Source organism: Pelodiscus sinensis, chromosome 3 (assembly GCF_049634645.1).
Source record: "Pelodiscus sinensis isolate JC-2024 chromosome 3, ASM4963464v1, whole genome shotgun sequence".
Lineage (NCBI taxonomy): Eukaryota > Metazoa > Chordata > Testudines > Trionychidae > Pelodiscus > Pelodiscus sinensis.
In genome coordinates this window covers 53,945,181-53,961,708 of record NC_134713.1, presented here as the reverse complement: position 1 = coordinate 53,961,708, position 16,528 = coordinate 53,945,181, and the positions used below count along the sequence as shown (strand labels likewise).

Genomic DNA, 16,528 nt, shown 5'->3' with positions numbered 1-16,528 from the left:
AAACACACATTAAAATATTAACTAATGTAAATATTTTTCTAGACTCTCTCAATAGATTGCCACATTCTGCTACTTAAAACAGAACACCAGTTTCTTAAACCATTTTAGAACCACTGATTGGACTCGTTTATAAGTTGTGTTTTAATGCCAATTTAGAGTTAAAAAAAACAAAACATAGGCAATACAAGACTCAAAAAGTTTCACTCTATCAAGACCTTACATTGGTTGTGAATCCAAATGAATGAATCCAGGCATTAAATAAGCTAATGTCTTCCCAGTGCCAGTCTGTGCAATACCAATGAGATCAATTCCTTGAAGTATGATTGGCCAAGCCTGTGACTAAAATAAAATAATATAAGTGCTTAACACAGGAATGGCAAATTTCTCCTTAAAATATGAAATTTATCAGAGTGAATGCTACATCATACCTGAATTGGCGTAGGCTTCTCAAAGCCCACTTTTCTGATATTTGCCATAACATCAGGATAATATTTAAATGCATCTTCAAATTTACAAACAGGATTGGGAATATGGCGCTTCTCACCTTCTTTCAAGTCATCACAAATTATATTATTATTTTCTTTTCTGTACAGAATTTAAAAATATTAATGTAGTAGCTTTAAAAATCAAAGAATTTTAAAACCCCAAACAGGAAAATATTCTAGAAATTGAGAAACTTTGTGGTCTATAAGAAACAAGTATAGGTTTCTTGGAAAAAAGTACACCATGGCCACTCTTATGTTCACAAAGGATGTTTCTTGGAAGACACCCTTTCACATCATTCAGTTCTCACTTTCACTTTTAGAAATTCCCCTGCACAATTAGATGGGCTAATTAGACCCTAGTGACCTTGACTTTCTTGAATGAAATATACATTTTTCAGAGAATATTCATGTCCTATTGCAATCCAATGATAGAATCATAGAACACTAGAACTGAAAGGAACCTTAAGAGATCATTGAGTCCAGTCCCCTGCCACCATGGCAGGACCAAGCTCCATCTATCTACACCATCCCAGATAGAGGTCTGTCTAATCTGCTCTTAAATATCTTCAGAGATGGAGATTCCACAACCCCCCAGGCAGTTTATTCCAATGTTTAACCATCCAGACAGTTAGGAAGATTTTCCTAGTGTCCATCCTAAACCTCCCTTGATGCAGTTTAAGCCCATTTCTTCTTGTTCTATCATCAGAGGCCAAGATGAACAAGTTTTCTCACTCCTCCTTGTGAAACACTTTTAGATACTTGAAAACCACTATCATATCCCCTTCTCAGTCTTCTCCTTTCCAAACTAAACAAGTCCAATTCTTTCAGTCTTCCCTCATAGCTCATGTTCTCTAGACCTTTAATCATTCTTCTTGTTCTTCTCTGGCCCCTCTCTGCAGTACTCCTTCCTAGACATTCACTTCCCATTCTGTAGGTGGGAACTGATTGTTCTTTCCTAAGAGGAGTACCTTGCATTTGGCTTTATTGAATTTCATCCTATTTACCTGAGACCATTTCTCCAGTTTGTCCAGATTAATTATGACCTTATCCTCCAAAGCACTTGCAACCTCTCCCAGCTTGGTATCATCTACAAACTTAATCAGCATACTCTCGATGTTAATATCTAAATCGTTGATGAAGATATTGAACAGAACGGGTCCCAAAACAGACCCCTGAGGAACCCCACTTGTTATGCCCTCTCAGCATGATTGTGAACAACCAACATCTCTGCTTCAGCCAGGGAGCAGGGAAAGAAAAGCACTTCCAATTTCCCCCTTTCCTTCATTTATAGATATTTTAAAAGGAGTAAACAAAATTACAGAAACAGTAATTATTGATAAGCATATAAAAGATGGGAAAAGAGAAGAGGAAATACTATATAATATTTTTACTTGCCAATGACTGTTGTCCCACACACTCCCTTTTTTGAAAAGAAATTCTATATATCATAGAAAAGTGACAAGTAGAAGCATACACATATACTTCCAAAAGACAATTAGAATCCCAGTTCAGATTACAAGTTACATTTCCTAACACAGACACAGAGGTTAGTGGTACTGATAAAGGTGCTGGAGTGGCACACATGGCTACTATCCTTTTTCCATTCCAACAAGTTAGGGCTGCGAAATTCATTACTAATAGCAGAGAGAGAATACTAGAGTAAACACGAGGGAACAAAGCAGCGGGGATCCCCAGTTAAATGTTTAACTGTGATAGAATTTTAGTCAGTTACACGGTTATTCTTTTTACACATTATTTACATCTCTAATGGCAGTGAGAATCAAAGTTCTAACCACAGTAAACTTCTGATAATCTGGCACCCCCTGGATCCTAAAGGTGCCGGATTATCAGATATGCCGGACTATCGGAAGGGGGGGCTATGAGGGGTCTGGGGTGGGGTGGATGCCACCCTAGACCCCTCATAACTCCCCCCTTCCAATAGTCTGGCTCTGCCCTAGGCGTCTCTGATTCAGCCGCTGCTGGTCAGTTTCACCAGCTGCTCTTGGGGACGCCTGGGGCGGAGCAGCTGGGGTGCTGCCGGGTTGGTCCCGCAGCGCCGCTCCTTGGCTGCTCTGCCCCAGGTGTACTCAAGTCAGCTGCTGCTGAAACTGATCAGGGGCTGATTCCAGGAAGCCCAGGGCAGAGCAGCTCTGCCTCGGGCTTCCTGGAGTCAGCCGCTGATCAGTATCAGCAGCGGCTGAATCGGGGACAGCTGGGGTGCTGCCGGGTTGGTCCCGCAGCCCCGAGGGGCAGCACTACGGGACCTACCCGGAGGCACTCCAGCTGCTCTGCCCCCGGCTTCCCTGATTCAGCCGCTGGTCAGTTTTAGCAGCGGCTGAATCGGGGAAGCTGGGGGCAAAGCAGCTCCAATGGTCCGGCTGCCCAGAGCACTTCCGGGTTCCTGATGGTGCCGGACCATCAGAAGTGCCGGACCATCGGAGTTTTACTGCACTTAGAAGATGTTTGAGGTTTCAGTGAAGAAAAGGGGAGTTCAAAAGGCATTTAAGATTGACATACTGTTCAGAAGATTACAGCCTGAAGGAGTTAATGAACGCCAACCCACTATCTCACAGTTTGCCCAATTCCAGTAGGTAGATGCACTGAAGGATTTTATGCACCACCTTCACTGTCAATGCCACCTTTCTGTATTACAAAAGCAGAAATTCTGACATTTAAGAAAAAAAAGACTGTGGACATTTGCCTGTTACAGATATTTTAGCCCCGTTTGCTACCAGCTTGAAAAAAAAGCAATGCCTGCTTGTCTAGTGCTCAACTCATGGTGGATAAAAACACTCGATTTAATTAAAAAACTGGATTTTTAAAAAACTGGAAGTAAAGGGGTTTTAAAAAAATAAAATAAACCAATAACATTATAATTATAATGGACAGCCTATGGTAAGGCCTAAACTTACTATAATGCATTAAAATTGTTTAAATTAAATAAAATATATTAAGCAATTCATTTGCTGCCAAGTTTTAAAGAAAATTAACCCCTTTACTGGTTGAAGGCTCTGAAGTGCCAGACCAGCTTTTGGCAGCAGTAAGCTCTTATGCATGTGCTGAGAGAATGTTTTCTTATTTTCAGGCCCATTTAGATCAAAGATAAGCACCCAACTGGGTTCTTGAAAAACAGGAAAATTTGTTCTCATCTTCATTCTATGAATAAAAGCTAAGTGTGAGAGAATGAATCTGCTAATTCTAAAAATTTTGAAGGCCCTGATGATTAGAGACAATCAGTTCAATACACTAACTACAGATGACACTTATTTAATAAGTAAGTACTAAATAAAGAACATGTCTTAAACTGGTTTCTTATATATTAGAATATTTAAGGTAGTTTTATTTAATAAAAAATAAAAAATTAGTTTTGTGCAGTCTAGCTGAATATTAGTTTCCAGCCAAATAAAGCTTGACACAAGTAAAAAATTAATCCAGTAAATTAAAAAAAAAAACCATTGTCCAACATAATAAAAAGTGTGAAAATTAAGAATCTGAATAAATGGAAGACAAGCTATATAATTATTTAAGTGCAGAAGGATATAGTGTTTCCTTCTGGTTAGCAAAAAGGAGATCTAAATTTAGCAAAAATATATTTTAGTGTTTACCAATGAGAACTGAGCTTTCTTTATGAAAGTAAGTGGCACAATGAAAAAACGATGAAAACTGATTTTTAAATCAAGGACTCCTGCTCTCTGATTTAAATTATTAAAATTGGTGACTTAGATCACTTTGACTTAAAAATTAATCCACAATGGTTCCATCCCAAATAAAAAAATATATCTAACTGTTAATAAAAAGAAAATTGTAACATTTATACAACTCCTATGTAACAAAAGAAATTTACAATTCCAATTCCAAAACAAGCAGTTACTTCCCATACAAAAAACTTACCGCCATTTCTCCACTTCTTCTTTTGGTATGGAAGAAACCTCCGGAGATTCTTTGTAGAAGTTTTTCTCAACTGGAGACAAATCTTATACGGGGAAAAAAGCAAGCCATTGAAAAAATCTGGTTTCCAAATTGGGGAGACATGTTCATTCAGAATTACAACACATAGTTTAAAAGGAAGCAGTTAGTAGTAGAAGTACCAAAATTATGATTAAGATTTAAGATGCAAGAGCCCAACACCCACACAGTGTGAATCATCAAATCATTCTCTACTAAAACTTTTTAGTAGTAGTGTAAAAATTTCTTATTGGAAACATGCAAACACTTCAAAGCTCAGGCAGATGTAAAATTGCGGGTTTTAAGTATTTTCTAAATACCTGACAAAATTTTTAGCCTAAGCTTATAGGAATTATTCCTCTAACAAAAGCTATATTTTAGAAAATTACAATGCCTAAATAGTTATATTTAATTGAAACTAAAGAAAGTGTAAGAGTCTATCAGGAATTATTAATGTTAACACTGAAAAATATACATTGATTTCAACATAAATACACGATCAATGTTCTATACTACAGTTAAAAAAAAAAATCTATAATTGGCTATCAAGATTTTATATTTTCTATACTGGCACACCACACTCCTTAGAGCCTGTATACTAACCTGCCCACTTCATAGCTTCATATTTAGCTTTATTTTCTCGAAGAGATGCCCAATTAATCACTGATTTATGTGAGCCAATTCCAGACTTGACAAGATCACGGCAGCTTTCAGTGGAATAACACTTGCCAAAGTCCTGGTGTTGAAGGAAACCTGTTGGGAAACAGCAGCTTTATTTTTAACAAAACCTTCTCCATTTGAATTATAAGGAGACTTTATGTTTAAATGGAGCATTCTTTCTTGGAGCATATTGTTAGAAGCTTGATTTGATCTCCAGATCCAATCTTATTATATACCAGAAAAATCTGCAAAAAACGTGTAGATGCATTGCAAGGAAAAGGATAGAATTTAGCACCCTAATGGACAATTTCAGCTATTTCTGGATACTTAGGAGTAGTACTGACAGGTTCTAAAGAGAACATCAAGCACCCCTCTCAGCTAGAAGAATGGATTTCTATAATATGGGTTCTATGGGGACTGGGTATAAACTAGGGGAAAACGGGGAGGGGAGGGAGATAAATTCTCAGAACCCTAGGGATCAAGCAGAAATTTCTATTTTCAACAACTGTAAGGAAAAAGAGGTATTTCTATGGACAAGATGATAATTAAGTCACACATACTAAATGCATAAATAATATATTTAAATTAAATTAAATTAGGATCTCTCAGAAAGCAGATTTAACTATAGTGGCATTTCACAGTTCCCCTGTCACACAGCTCCTCACTCTATTTCTCCTCTATTTGAAATGTGGAACCTAACTGTCAGTTCTGACTAATTCCTTTCTTTCCTTCTAGAGCCTCAACCTGGATCTGAAGACATAAATAGTCTTTGTCCGTAAGGGCTTTCAATATAAACAGATAACAACAAGCAACAAACAAAATATTAGAATGGAAAACGTAGTCATTGCTTACATATCCCTATAACTTACCAATAACTGTACATATTATAATTTGCCTAACGTATAATGTAAGGGTATGCTGAGGTCAGAGTCATAGTTCAATAAAGTGAGCAATATAATGTATATAGTTTTGATGCATTTGGAGGCAGACACGATGTATTTATAGAAGGACAATGATTCTGTCAGTACAAGTGGTAAATGCAAGTGTTTTATTATTGCTTCCTCTTATCTCCTTGTTTTTGAGGATTCCTGGGTGGTGTTATCCTGAATTAATTTTAACTGTTTTTTATAAAGTTCTTTATATGTGGTCACACCACATAACCTCTGCAATATGCCTTTGTATAAAAAGTTAAATACAAGTCACATGTTGTAAGAGATCACGGGTCAAAGATGCAACAATTCCGCTATTGTAAATTACTTACCTCTCTCAGTTCTGTCTTCAGGGTAATTTTGGCCACATCTCTTAACAAGATCATCTATCAACATTTTGGCTTTGTTCTGTGTATCATTATTGCCAAAAATCTTTACTTCAGCTTCAGAGGCTCCCCTTACAATCTAAATTTAGAAGACCTAATTAAATATTTATATAGCATAAGCTTCACACCTATATATACATATATTTTATCCACATATACATATATTTTATCCACATACATTTTAGAGTCAATCTGTCCGAGTCCCACTTGTTCAAGAACTTCTCCTAAATAGTAAGAGTTAGGGCCACAATATTTGGCATACAGTTTCCTCTTACCCTAACTTAAAGCAAGGTCAGAGCTTGGTTGTGCCAGGAAAACAGGAAGTGCAGAGAATGGAACTGTTTTCCAAAACACTGAAAAGGTGTGAGCAAAGAGGAGGGAGATAATACTCATGGTGATCACTGGGGATAGCTGCGGACAGGGCTCAGTATGTCACTGGCCAATGGAGCAGGTAAGTGGCCCTGCTGCCCCAAATAGTGCCAGGTGGGAGCCCCCCTGCCCAAGAGACCTGCCCCCCCTTTCCTCTAGGCCTGGCCTCAGACAGGCTGTAGGCCTGCAGGGCAGCCCCCAGAGCCTTGCCCTCCCCCTCATGTAGAGCCTGCAGGGGAACTGCTGGAAGGCAGAGCCAGCTCACGGACCCTCACGCCCCTACTATGCAGGCCAGTTGCAGGCTGGGGGAAGGAGTGCTGCAGGCCAGGGCCAGTCCCCAGAGCCTCACCTCCCACTCCCCAGACCAGCTGTAGGGCTTTGCTTTGACTCCTGCACCCTCCACGCTCATAGCCTGCTGCACTGAATCTCTCCTTAGTGATTCGAGCAACACCAGGTGAATTTGTTATCCCACTCAATTTTTTTACAGTTTCTGCAGTCTCATAATTTCCTTGCCTAACATAAGACATACAGTGGGCTACCCAGAAGGACTTAGGCACAATAATGGCTAATATTTGGGAATCTAGAAAAGTCACTAGAACAAAAGTGTAATCCACAAATCCAAGAGTTAAGTGCATCACCTTCTCTACACAATGAATGGTAGTTAAATGCTTAAGGATATGTCTACACTGGGAAATAGGTCAGTAGAACCTTCCTGAAGCGATACACTGTTAGGTAAATGGACGGCAGCTTACAGTGGCCTAATTATGTATGTGCCTCCACTCAAATTCTCCTGTCAACATAGCTCTAACAGGGATATTAGCAATTGTATAATTGAATAGTCGTGTAACTGCATAAAATATCATCAGTTACACAGCTATTCAATAGTCCCCAGAGACAGGGCCTGCAGCCAGTGTGCTCCAGCCCCACTCCCAGGAAGTCCTGTCACCTCGTACTGCTGCCTCTCTATCAGAGGTAGCAGTGTAGGGTGGCAGGCGGGAGCTGGTCCATGAGGGGAGCTAGTTTAAAAACCAGTATACAGAGGCAGCAGCCTTTGTCTGTGAATGTGGAGCAGCACAGGATGGTGAGCAGCCTCTGTCTGCAGGAAGCTCAGACCCCCGCAGACAGGAGCTGCTACTGTGAAGCAGCCTCTGAACGTGGAGGGCCCAGGTTCAACAGGGATAGAGACTGCTCTGTGGGATGCTGCTTTGCAGCAGCCTCTCCTGCCCTCCTTCCCTCATGCTGCTGCTGCTGATAGCAGCAGCAGCATGGGGAGGGAAGGCAGCACCATGCAGCTGGTGCTGCAGGGAACTGGATTTTAAGCGGGGAATCTACAGGAGGCAGCAAGCAGGGACAGTTGGGTCCCTGGGAGATATGTTCTGGGGAAGGTTGGAGCTCCACAGGCATATTTGCTTCCACCTTCCCCCCTCACCCTCCACACTGCTGTCTCTTTATTAGAGGCAGTAGCACAGGGGTGAGTGGGGGGGGGGAGCAGGCCGACCTGGTGCTTGTGGGGAGCCCATTGAAAGCCTGATACAGAGGGAGCAAAGGGGAGGGGGAGAGAGTGCATGTAGTTGACAGGATTAACCGATAAGCCTAGGCGTATCAGTTGTTTATTCTACTATACACTAACATCCCTACTGTGTACACTGCTGGGGGGGAGGGAGTAGGGAGATTAAGTAGGTATATCTACATCCTTCAGGATGTGGATTTTTTACACTCCTGACTAACCTAATTATGCTGAAGTATGTAGACCAAGCCTAGGTGCCTGCCTCGCTTCACACACAAGGACAAGTGACTGGACTAAGGGTCTCCAGGAGTGAATAACAAATTCCTTACAAGTACTGTCCTATCACCGCCCCCCCCCCCCCCCTTTGAAGAGTGACTCAGGACAGGAGGTTGCAATATGATGATACCTGTAAGAAATTTACGTGTGGTCTTGAATGTGTGTGTGGGGGGGAGGGGTGTTGGGGAGTGTTCAGGGCAGAGGTGTGTGTGGATGGGTGGAGGATTAATATAAGAATGGCAATACTATGTCAGACCAAAGGTCCATCTAACCCAGTAGCTTGTCTGCTGACAGTGGCCAGCCCCAGGTGCCCCAGCGGGGGTGGACCGAAGACAGCGATCAAGCAATTTGTCTTGTGCCATCGATCTCCAGCTTCTGACAAACATAGGCCAGGGATACCATTTCTATCCCCTGGCTAATAGCCTTTTATGGACCTAACCTGAGGGTTGGGGGTGTAAGGAGGGGTTCAAGGAAGAGGGTTGCTATGTTTGGGGGGGTGCGGGAGTCAGGCTGGGCGATGGGAGTGTGTGTGTGTGTGGGGGGGGAGACTCAGGATAGGTTGATGAGAGTGTGTGTGGGGGCAGGACAAGGGTATGGAGAGGCTCAGGGCAGGAATCTTGGCAGTTAGATGTGTGAGAAGTAAAGGCAGGGGGCAGGGAGAATACATGGGGGGTTGGGGGCACACACTAGGGAAGTCCTGGTTGCTGTTGAGTCACCTTACCTGGCTAGTGGACGGGTCCCTTCCTGTTTGCTGTGCTGCCACAAGGGAGCTGTGGGCTGGCCCAGGGGCCACCAGCAGCAGTGCACACTAGACTGCATGTATACTGCTTGGCATCCGGCGAGCAGCAGGGAAGGCGCGGGCACACCAGGATGCACCTGACGCTGACTGGGATTGAGCACATCTCCCTTACAGCACACCCTTGGCTGGCTCCTTTCACATCTGCCTGCCTCACATGGGCTACACGTTTGGGGCTGCCAGCACCAGGAGCCCCTCTGAAAGAGTGTATGGCAAGCCACTCTGTGTGTGCCTACAACAGAACACCCCAGGCAACTCTTGTCAAAATGGTGCACCAAGATGCACTATCTTACCTTCACCTCTGAGTGTCTCCCTTCTCCCAAGTTGGTTCCCTAACCATGTGTCTACAGAGTCACTGTAAATCTCTGACCCAAGGTCTGTTTAACTTTTTATCTACAGCAGGACAATTACTGGGCAAGAAAGAGGGAATGACTCTGTAGTCCGATGGTTAAAGTATACACCTGGGAGGTAGAGGATCCTGACTCCAGGCCCCTTGCTCCACTTTTGTTATTTATCCATAGTCAAACAACTCCAGGAAGCCCACATCAGAAGATCCCACAGCTCAGTGGTTAGAACACTCCTCTGACAGGTTGCCTTCCACATTCCAGGCAAGTGCTCTAACCATTAAGCCAGGGTTGGGCAAAATACAAACTATGGGCTGAATCCAGACCACCAAGCCACCAGATCTGGCCCACGGATGCAGCAAGGAAGCTCCCTGCTTGCCCCCCTGTCCAACGCTACTGAGAAAGTCGTCTGCCAGGCCATTTTTCTTTCACAGATATGAGTCTGGCCCTGCCCCCAGCACAATCCCATTGGCTGGTTTCTGGCCAATGGAAGCTGCCTGTCTGAATAACAGGCAGCGGGCGAAGCACCTCTTCCCCCTCCCCTCTGGCTCTTGCTCACAGACCCTCATGGCCCCTGCAACCTGTGTGGGGGAAGGACAGGCAGAGAAGATGCCTGAGAAACATGCTGGGCTGCTTGCTAGGAGTTGTGCAGGTAAGTCTCCCAGTCAGAGCCTGCCTCTGGCACCTCAGCCCCTCCCTCCCCATACCGCAAATAACCCACAACTTCTGCCCTACTCCTGAACCCATACCCCCTCCAAAATCCTGCACCCCAATTGCCTGCCCCACGACAACACCCCTTCCTATGCTAGGTCACAACCTAAATCCCTGCACCCCAATCCACTGCCCTAGGTCACAATCCAACCCCCTGCACTCCAATTCATTGCCCCAGGTCACAACCTAAATCCCTGCATCCCCTCCTGCACTCTAGTCCAGTGCCCCCGAGTCACATCTGCCTCCTTCACCCCACCCTCTTCCACCTTAACATCATGGAAATGTGCAGCCCTTGAGCAGTTTCCAAAATCTTGGAATGGCCCCCTAGCAAAAATTATAGCCTAATGCAGAGGTGGGCAAAAGTTATAAGGAGGGCAGCTCACCAACAGATTTTGAGTGGAAACTGGTCCAGTAGATTGAGGCAGCCTCTGCTCATACCTACCAGATATGGCCTTGCATGCACTTTAGGCTACCTGAATGCCTATCTGGGAGTTAGGTAGGAGACAGGCATTGAGGCATCTCAAGGGGGGCTGCAGTATACGTGTTCAAACCCTAAAATATAGGTACCAAGAACTTTTCCATTGAAAATATAAGTGCCAAGTGAGTATGGGCAGCTGGTGAAGGCAAGCCCCCACCTCCACCCCCACAGGAGCCAAGCTGCCTCCCTGCTCCACACCATAGTCCCAGAGTATGGGGAGGAAGGAACACACATGCCCCCAGACTTCATGGTCCTGGGGCACAGGGAGGAAGGAGGGCACCTGTCCCCAGCCCCAGAACATGGGGAGGAAGGAGGGTGCACGTCCCCACCTCAGATCATGAGGTGGGTGGCCCCAACATCCCCAGACTGCACATGGCCCCAGTGAGAGTGCGCGGCCCCAGCCTCCCTGGCGGCCTCAGAGCTTGGGGAGGAAGGAAGGTGCACATTCCCAGCCACAGAACACAGGGAGGGTGGCTGGCTCTGTGATATGACAATCTCTCATATCACAGAGCAGCAATCACTGGAATGTACAGAATGTATAGAAGTAGAAGTGGCAAGTCCTGGAGAGAGTTCTGAGCAATAAGCTCTGACAAAATGTAGTGCACTTTACCTGTATTTTAGAACCTGAAGAATCCTCAAGTTCTCTTATTTTAGTTCCAGCCCGACCTGTTACGAAATGCACTGTAGACATTATATAAATACTGAACACAGACCAACTTGTGCCAAGAGTTGGAAATATACCACTATCAAACATTACTTTGCTACTATTTACTGTCACCAAATAGAGTCTTTGCTTTCTTCAAAAAGGGCAGATCATTTAACAAGTAATCATAGCTTGAAAATGCAAAACAAAAAACCAGACAGAAAAAAATTAATGGGGGTGGGGGGCAGGACCCACAGAGAAATATGGTCCCAGAGACATGCTTCAGATTCCTTCTCTGGCCAGCAAGGGCTTTGTCTATCTCCCCCTCTTCTAGCTTAAAGTAAAGTTCACACATCCACTGGGGCTGGTCAATAAAGGCTGAGCAAGCATTTTGTGATGAATCTCTCCCATCTTGCCCACCAAGCAAGCAAGCAAGCAAGCAAGCAAGCAAGCCAGCCAAGTCATCACCTCCTCAGGGTGACCAAATGGGAAATTAGGCAAGCAGCCAGTCAAGCACACAGACTGGTCTCCTTAGGTTAGCATGCATTTGTTGAGGAGATGGGTACTACAGAGAGTACATAACCCCATCAGCAGGGGCCAGGCAGGTACCACAGCTGGCCCACATCAACATGCTCCACCTCAACAACCCATCATGTGCCTTGACATCCTCTGGCAGGGGTAGAGATTAGGAGGGCCTGGGGAGTGTTGCTCCCCCCCCCAAACCAGAGGCTACGCACAGGTGGGTATGCATAGTCATATGTCCCCTGCAGATTTCTGCCTTGCATTTACCATGCTGGTGTGAGTGTGTGTATGCAGGTACACTGGGCCAGCCAGCACAGCAGGTCTCAGGGAGCTGAGTCAGGAAGTGACACTCTCTTGCAAACCCTACTGCATGAAGCTGGCCCAAATTGACTGTCAGCATCATTGTCTACTCGGTTCCCTCTAAAATGTTACCCAATGCCCCTGTGGGAGGCACATCCCAGTGTGAAAGCCTCTATGCTACATGGAAGGCAGAGATCAGGGGAGGGGAACATGAGAGCGACACACTCCCCCACCTTGCCTCTGACCCCCCATACAGACATCGGCCAGCCCCCGGGCACGCCTCACAGCCGCCCTGCCCGGAAGGCGGGAAGAGCGCGGGCTACCAGCGCCACAGGCAGGCACTAGGGCAGGGCCCGGCAGTTACCTATGAGGGCCCCGATCACGGCGTTGTCCAAGTGGAAGCAGAGCGGCACCCCCGAGCCCCGGTCCCTAGGGGGGCCGCGGGGCCGATATTCCAGGGGACCCGACAGCCAGGGATCCCGCGGTGTGTGGAGCTGGACTTGCCGCGAATCCTCCAGCCTCCTGCAGCCGCCGCCCCTCCGAACCGGCCCCTTCTGGCCCTCGGCCCACGGCCCGCCGCCTCCGCTTCGCCCTATGCCGCCCACCGCGGGCGCCGGGCTTCTCCGGCCCCAGGAGGGGGCCATTGTCGGCTGCCACTCCGGCAGCGGAGGGCCTGACGGCCGGCTCCCGGCGCGGGACTCCTCGTCGCTGTCCGTTTCCCAGTCAGACATGGCAACGGCGGGGCCCAGTGAGCGACCAGGGTCCCCCAGTCGGGCTCGCGCTACCTAGCGCGTGCTTTCCAACCGCCAACACGCGCGGGCAGGGCAGGCCCAGGCCGGGAAGCGCTCTGATTGGCCACAGCATTTCGCCTCAATGATTGGCTAGTCAACTTGCTGCCCGCTGAGTGGATTGCCCATTGGCCTCTGGAAGAGACGGACGTTCGGGTGGGTGTGGAGGAGGGAGAGCCGCGCCTCAGCGCCTTGCTCCTGCGGGTTTGGCTTTCCAGTGAGAGAGCAGCCCAGAGTCGCCCAGCGAAGCGCTTCTATCAGTAGGATGGCGCTACCCGCAGCCATTATCGCGGGCTACTGAGTATCCCCAGTAGGTCCATGGGGCAGGTGCGACTGGCAGCCCAGCACCTGCTGCCCACTGCACACACTCGTATTTGGGGAGTTGGGTCTGCACCACCCACTCTCTTTGTCACATACCTGCGGTGTAGGCCCCAAGCAACAAATCGCATGACTACATGGTGCAAGGAGAGCATATGGATGCAGGGCATGGTGGTGAAATTGATCTCTTTGGTGCAGTCACAAAAAACCCTGAAAACCCATGACAGTTAATAAGATTCCCAATTGGGCAACAGCCAGGCTGTGTCTACACTGGCGCGATCTTGTGCAAATACTTGCTGCCTGTCTACACGGGCCATGTGTTCTTGCGCAAGTAAACTGACGTTCTACTGTACGTCATCAGGGCTTCTTGCGCAAGAACTATGATGCTCCTGCTCAGGAATAAGCCCTCTTGCGCAAGAGCTCTTCCGGAAGAGGCCAGTGTAGACAGGCAACATGAATTTCTTGCGCAAGAAAGCCCTGTGGTTAAAATGGCCGTCAGAGCTTTCTTGCACGAGAGCGTCTACACTGGTATGGATGCTCTTGCGCAAAAGCACATCTCTTGCACAAAAGCACATGCTAGTGTAGATGCATGAGAATGCGCCAGTGTAGACATAGTGCCACTGTTTGTGATACAGAACATGCTATGTGGTCACTAAGCAATATGCACTGTATTTTCACTTAATACTGTTTATGAGTCTATCCATGCTGCCAGGTCCTGTTGTTATAGTGGTGGGTCTGTTGTTTGAAATTAATTGGGTGGCATTAGCCCAGTTCCCAGTTGGAAGGAATCCTCACAAAAACAACCAGCTCCATTTGTATGCTAAAATACCTCTACTATCATAACTGCTAACTTTAGGTCAGATTTGAGCTTCTGTTTGGCATAGCAGAGAAGTGGGGACATTAGGGAGCAATTTAAATAAATATTTTACCCTAATGCTTAAAAAAAATCCCAATATTTAGGCTACTGTGTGCTGAGACCACTGCCTATTGTGTTGCAAGTACTGTTTCCCATCTGTATATATTCACATTTTGATTCCAGTTTTACACTGTAAACTTTCTGGGGCAGAAAGCAGCTTTTTGTCCTTTGCACATTATTCTGTGAGCTTTTGTTCCATGACTCAGGCTCCTGAGCGCTACAGTAATATAAATCAATCAGTCAAGTATTCCTTGCTTACAGCTTCACTTTACGATCTGATTTACAGTCTTCCTTGCCCATATTCATTGCTGCTTACTCATGGAACTAGTTTTAAAAAATCACTCACATCACAGATGTCCAGAGCAAATATTTCCCAGGTAAAAGCCATTGCTCTCTTCAGAACAAAAACTTTCATTAAGAAAAAAGAATATTTTTTGCTTGATTGATTGCAGCAACCTCTTGCATTGAAAATAGAGCTTGACAGGAGAGGGCAGGATCAGAAAAGAGCTGAGTAGCCGTCCACAGAATGGTGAGATTATGAAACAGCAAGGAAGAAGTTACTTTGCCCTGGTATACACTAGGGAGTTATTTCGAAATAACTCCCCTTATTATGAAATAACAAGCAGAATGTGCACACTACCAAACCCATTATTTCAAAATAATGGGCTGGTTATTTCAAAATAACAATTCCTGCTTTCCACAAGGAATAATGCTTATTTCGAAATAGTTATTTCAAAATAGTGTTAGTGTGGATACTCCACTGCTGCTATTCTGAAATGACTGCTCCCCAGAGTCATTGATTCAAAGTAATTAAAGCCCTGTGCTTCCTGGGGCTCTAAGTCAAAGTAGTGAATCCACATTAAAGGAGCCTGCCTTGGACTAATTTCAAGGTTTCCCTGTAGTGTGGACACGCTATTTCAAAATAGTTATTTCGGGAGTTATTTCAAAATAATTTCTTAGTGTAGACATACCTTTTGTGCAGTAGCAATGGTTCCTTGAGAGGTGTGTCCCTATGGCCCACCCTCCTCCCCCATACTTTAATCAAAAAACAAAAATCAACTAACATACAAAAAATCCTACAAGTATTCACAGTACCTACTTTTTAACCATTTTTATTAACAACAATATGGATTTACTTTTGTCATGAAAATACAATTAACATTGTAATGTAATGGCTAAAGCCATTGCAGTGTCCATGGAAGTGTCCCTTATACTTTCCATAGCCATTATAAAACTGACATTTTAACACCCATATTGGCTAGCAGAAGTGTCTCAAGAACACGTTCAATAGCAAATGATGTTTGGTGCCCATGGAAGTGTTCCATATATATCTGAATTAATGCCAACCCCTCATATGTTTCTTTGACATTCCAGGGGTTGGTTTAGATTTAAAAACAGATTCACCTTTTCGGATAATTTTAGCAATTTGTGTGATGTTGAAATTCATTTGAACTAAATTGATTAACACACTTTGAAAAAAATGTGAAGCAGAAACATGATGGCCAAATTCTCTCTGGACTTACACCTTCTTCAATCCTATTGAATTCCATGGGATTGCACAAGGTATGAGCCAGGTATGCACAGATATGCCCAGTGGGACAAGTTCACTCCTTGTGTAGGTAGTTGTAATCCCATTGAAATCAGTGGAGCTAAGCCTGATTACACCAAATAGGGCTGAATTTGGCCCATTTATACTCTCCTTTGAAGTCAGTGGAGCCACATAGGAATAAATTTGTCCTCAGACCATTAGTCACTTTTTCCATTCTTTTGCTCTTATATTTTCTTCTGCTTAATTCAGTTTTCTGACTGATTTACTTTTCTCTGTGCTTTTAAAAAAATTCTCTTCTCTTCATCCCTTTTGCTCTTACTATTTTGTGCGTTATTTTTTATATAGTCAATGTGACATATGGGTTAATTCAGTTAAGCATTAGTTTCCTCAGGAAATAACTGGAATGTTATCATTTTCACTTTATACAGATGCCCAACAAAATAAGGGTTTGAATCTGGACTCCTTACTCAGGCAGAACTCTTGCTGAAGTCCATGGAACTTTGCTTGAGTAAGAACTGCAGGCCCAAACCCATAAATAGTATTATATTTCAGATGTTCCTCAGTACAACAATAATTTTTGACTTATCACAGAAGAGTAGGTGAATT

At 44.8% G+C, this 16,528-nt stretch overlaps 1 protein-coding gene across 2 annotated transcripts in view; it reads right to left on the bottom strand.

Annotated features, from left to right (window-relative positions):
• Nucleotides 1–13,693, bottom strand: part of DDX43 (DEAD-box helicase 43) — a 78,689-nt gene extending 64,996 nt beyond the window's left edge. The window contains exons 1-7 of one of the 2 annotated variants that reach the window (XM_075923770.1): nucleotides 12,716–13,693; nucleotides 11,497–11,567; nucleotides 6,352–6,484; nucleotides 5,034–5,183; nucleotides 4,377–4,458; nucleotides 429–585; nucleotides 221–339 (exon numbers count right to left, since the gene is read on the bottom strand). In XM_075923770.1, coding sequence (XP_075779885.1) covers nucleotides 221–339; nucleotides 429–585; nucleotides 4,377–4,458; nucleotides 5,034–5,183; nucleotides 6,352–6,484; nucleotides 11,497–11,567; nucleotides 12,716–13,082 — 1,079 coding nt within the window. In that variant the 5' untranslated portion in view covers nucleotides 13,083–13,693. The remainder of the gene's footprint in view (nucleotides 1–220; nucleotides 340–428; nucleotides 586–4,376; nucleotides 4,459–5,033; nucleotides 5,184–6,351; nucleotides 6,485–11,496; nucleotides 11,568–12,715) is intronic. The other variant, XM_075923771.1, reaches the window with a different exon arrangement.
• Between the last annotated feature and the right edge of the window lie 2,835 nt (nucleotides 13,694–16,528).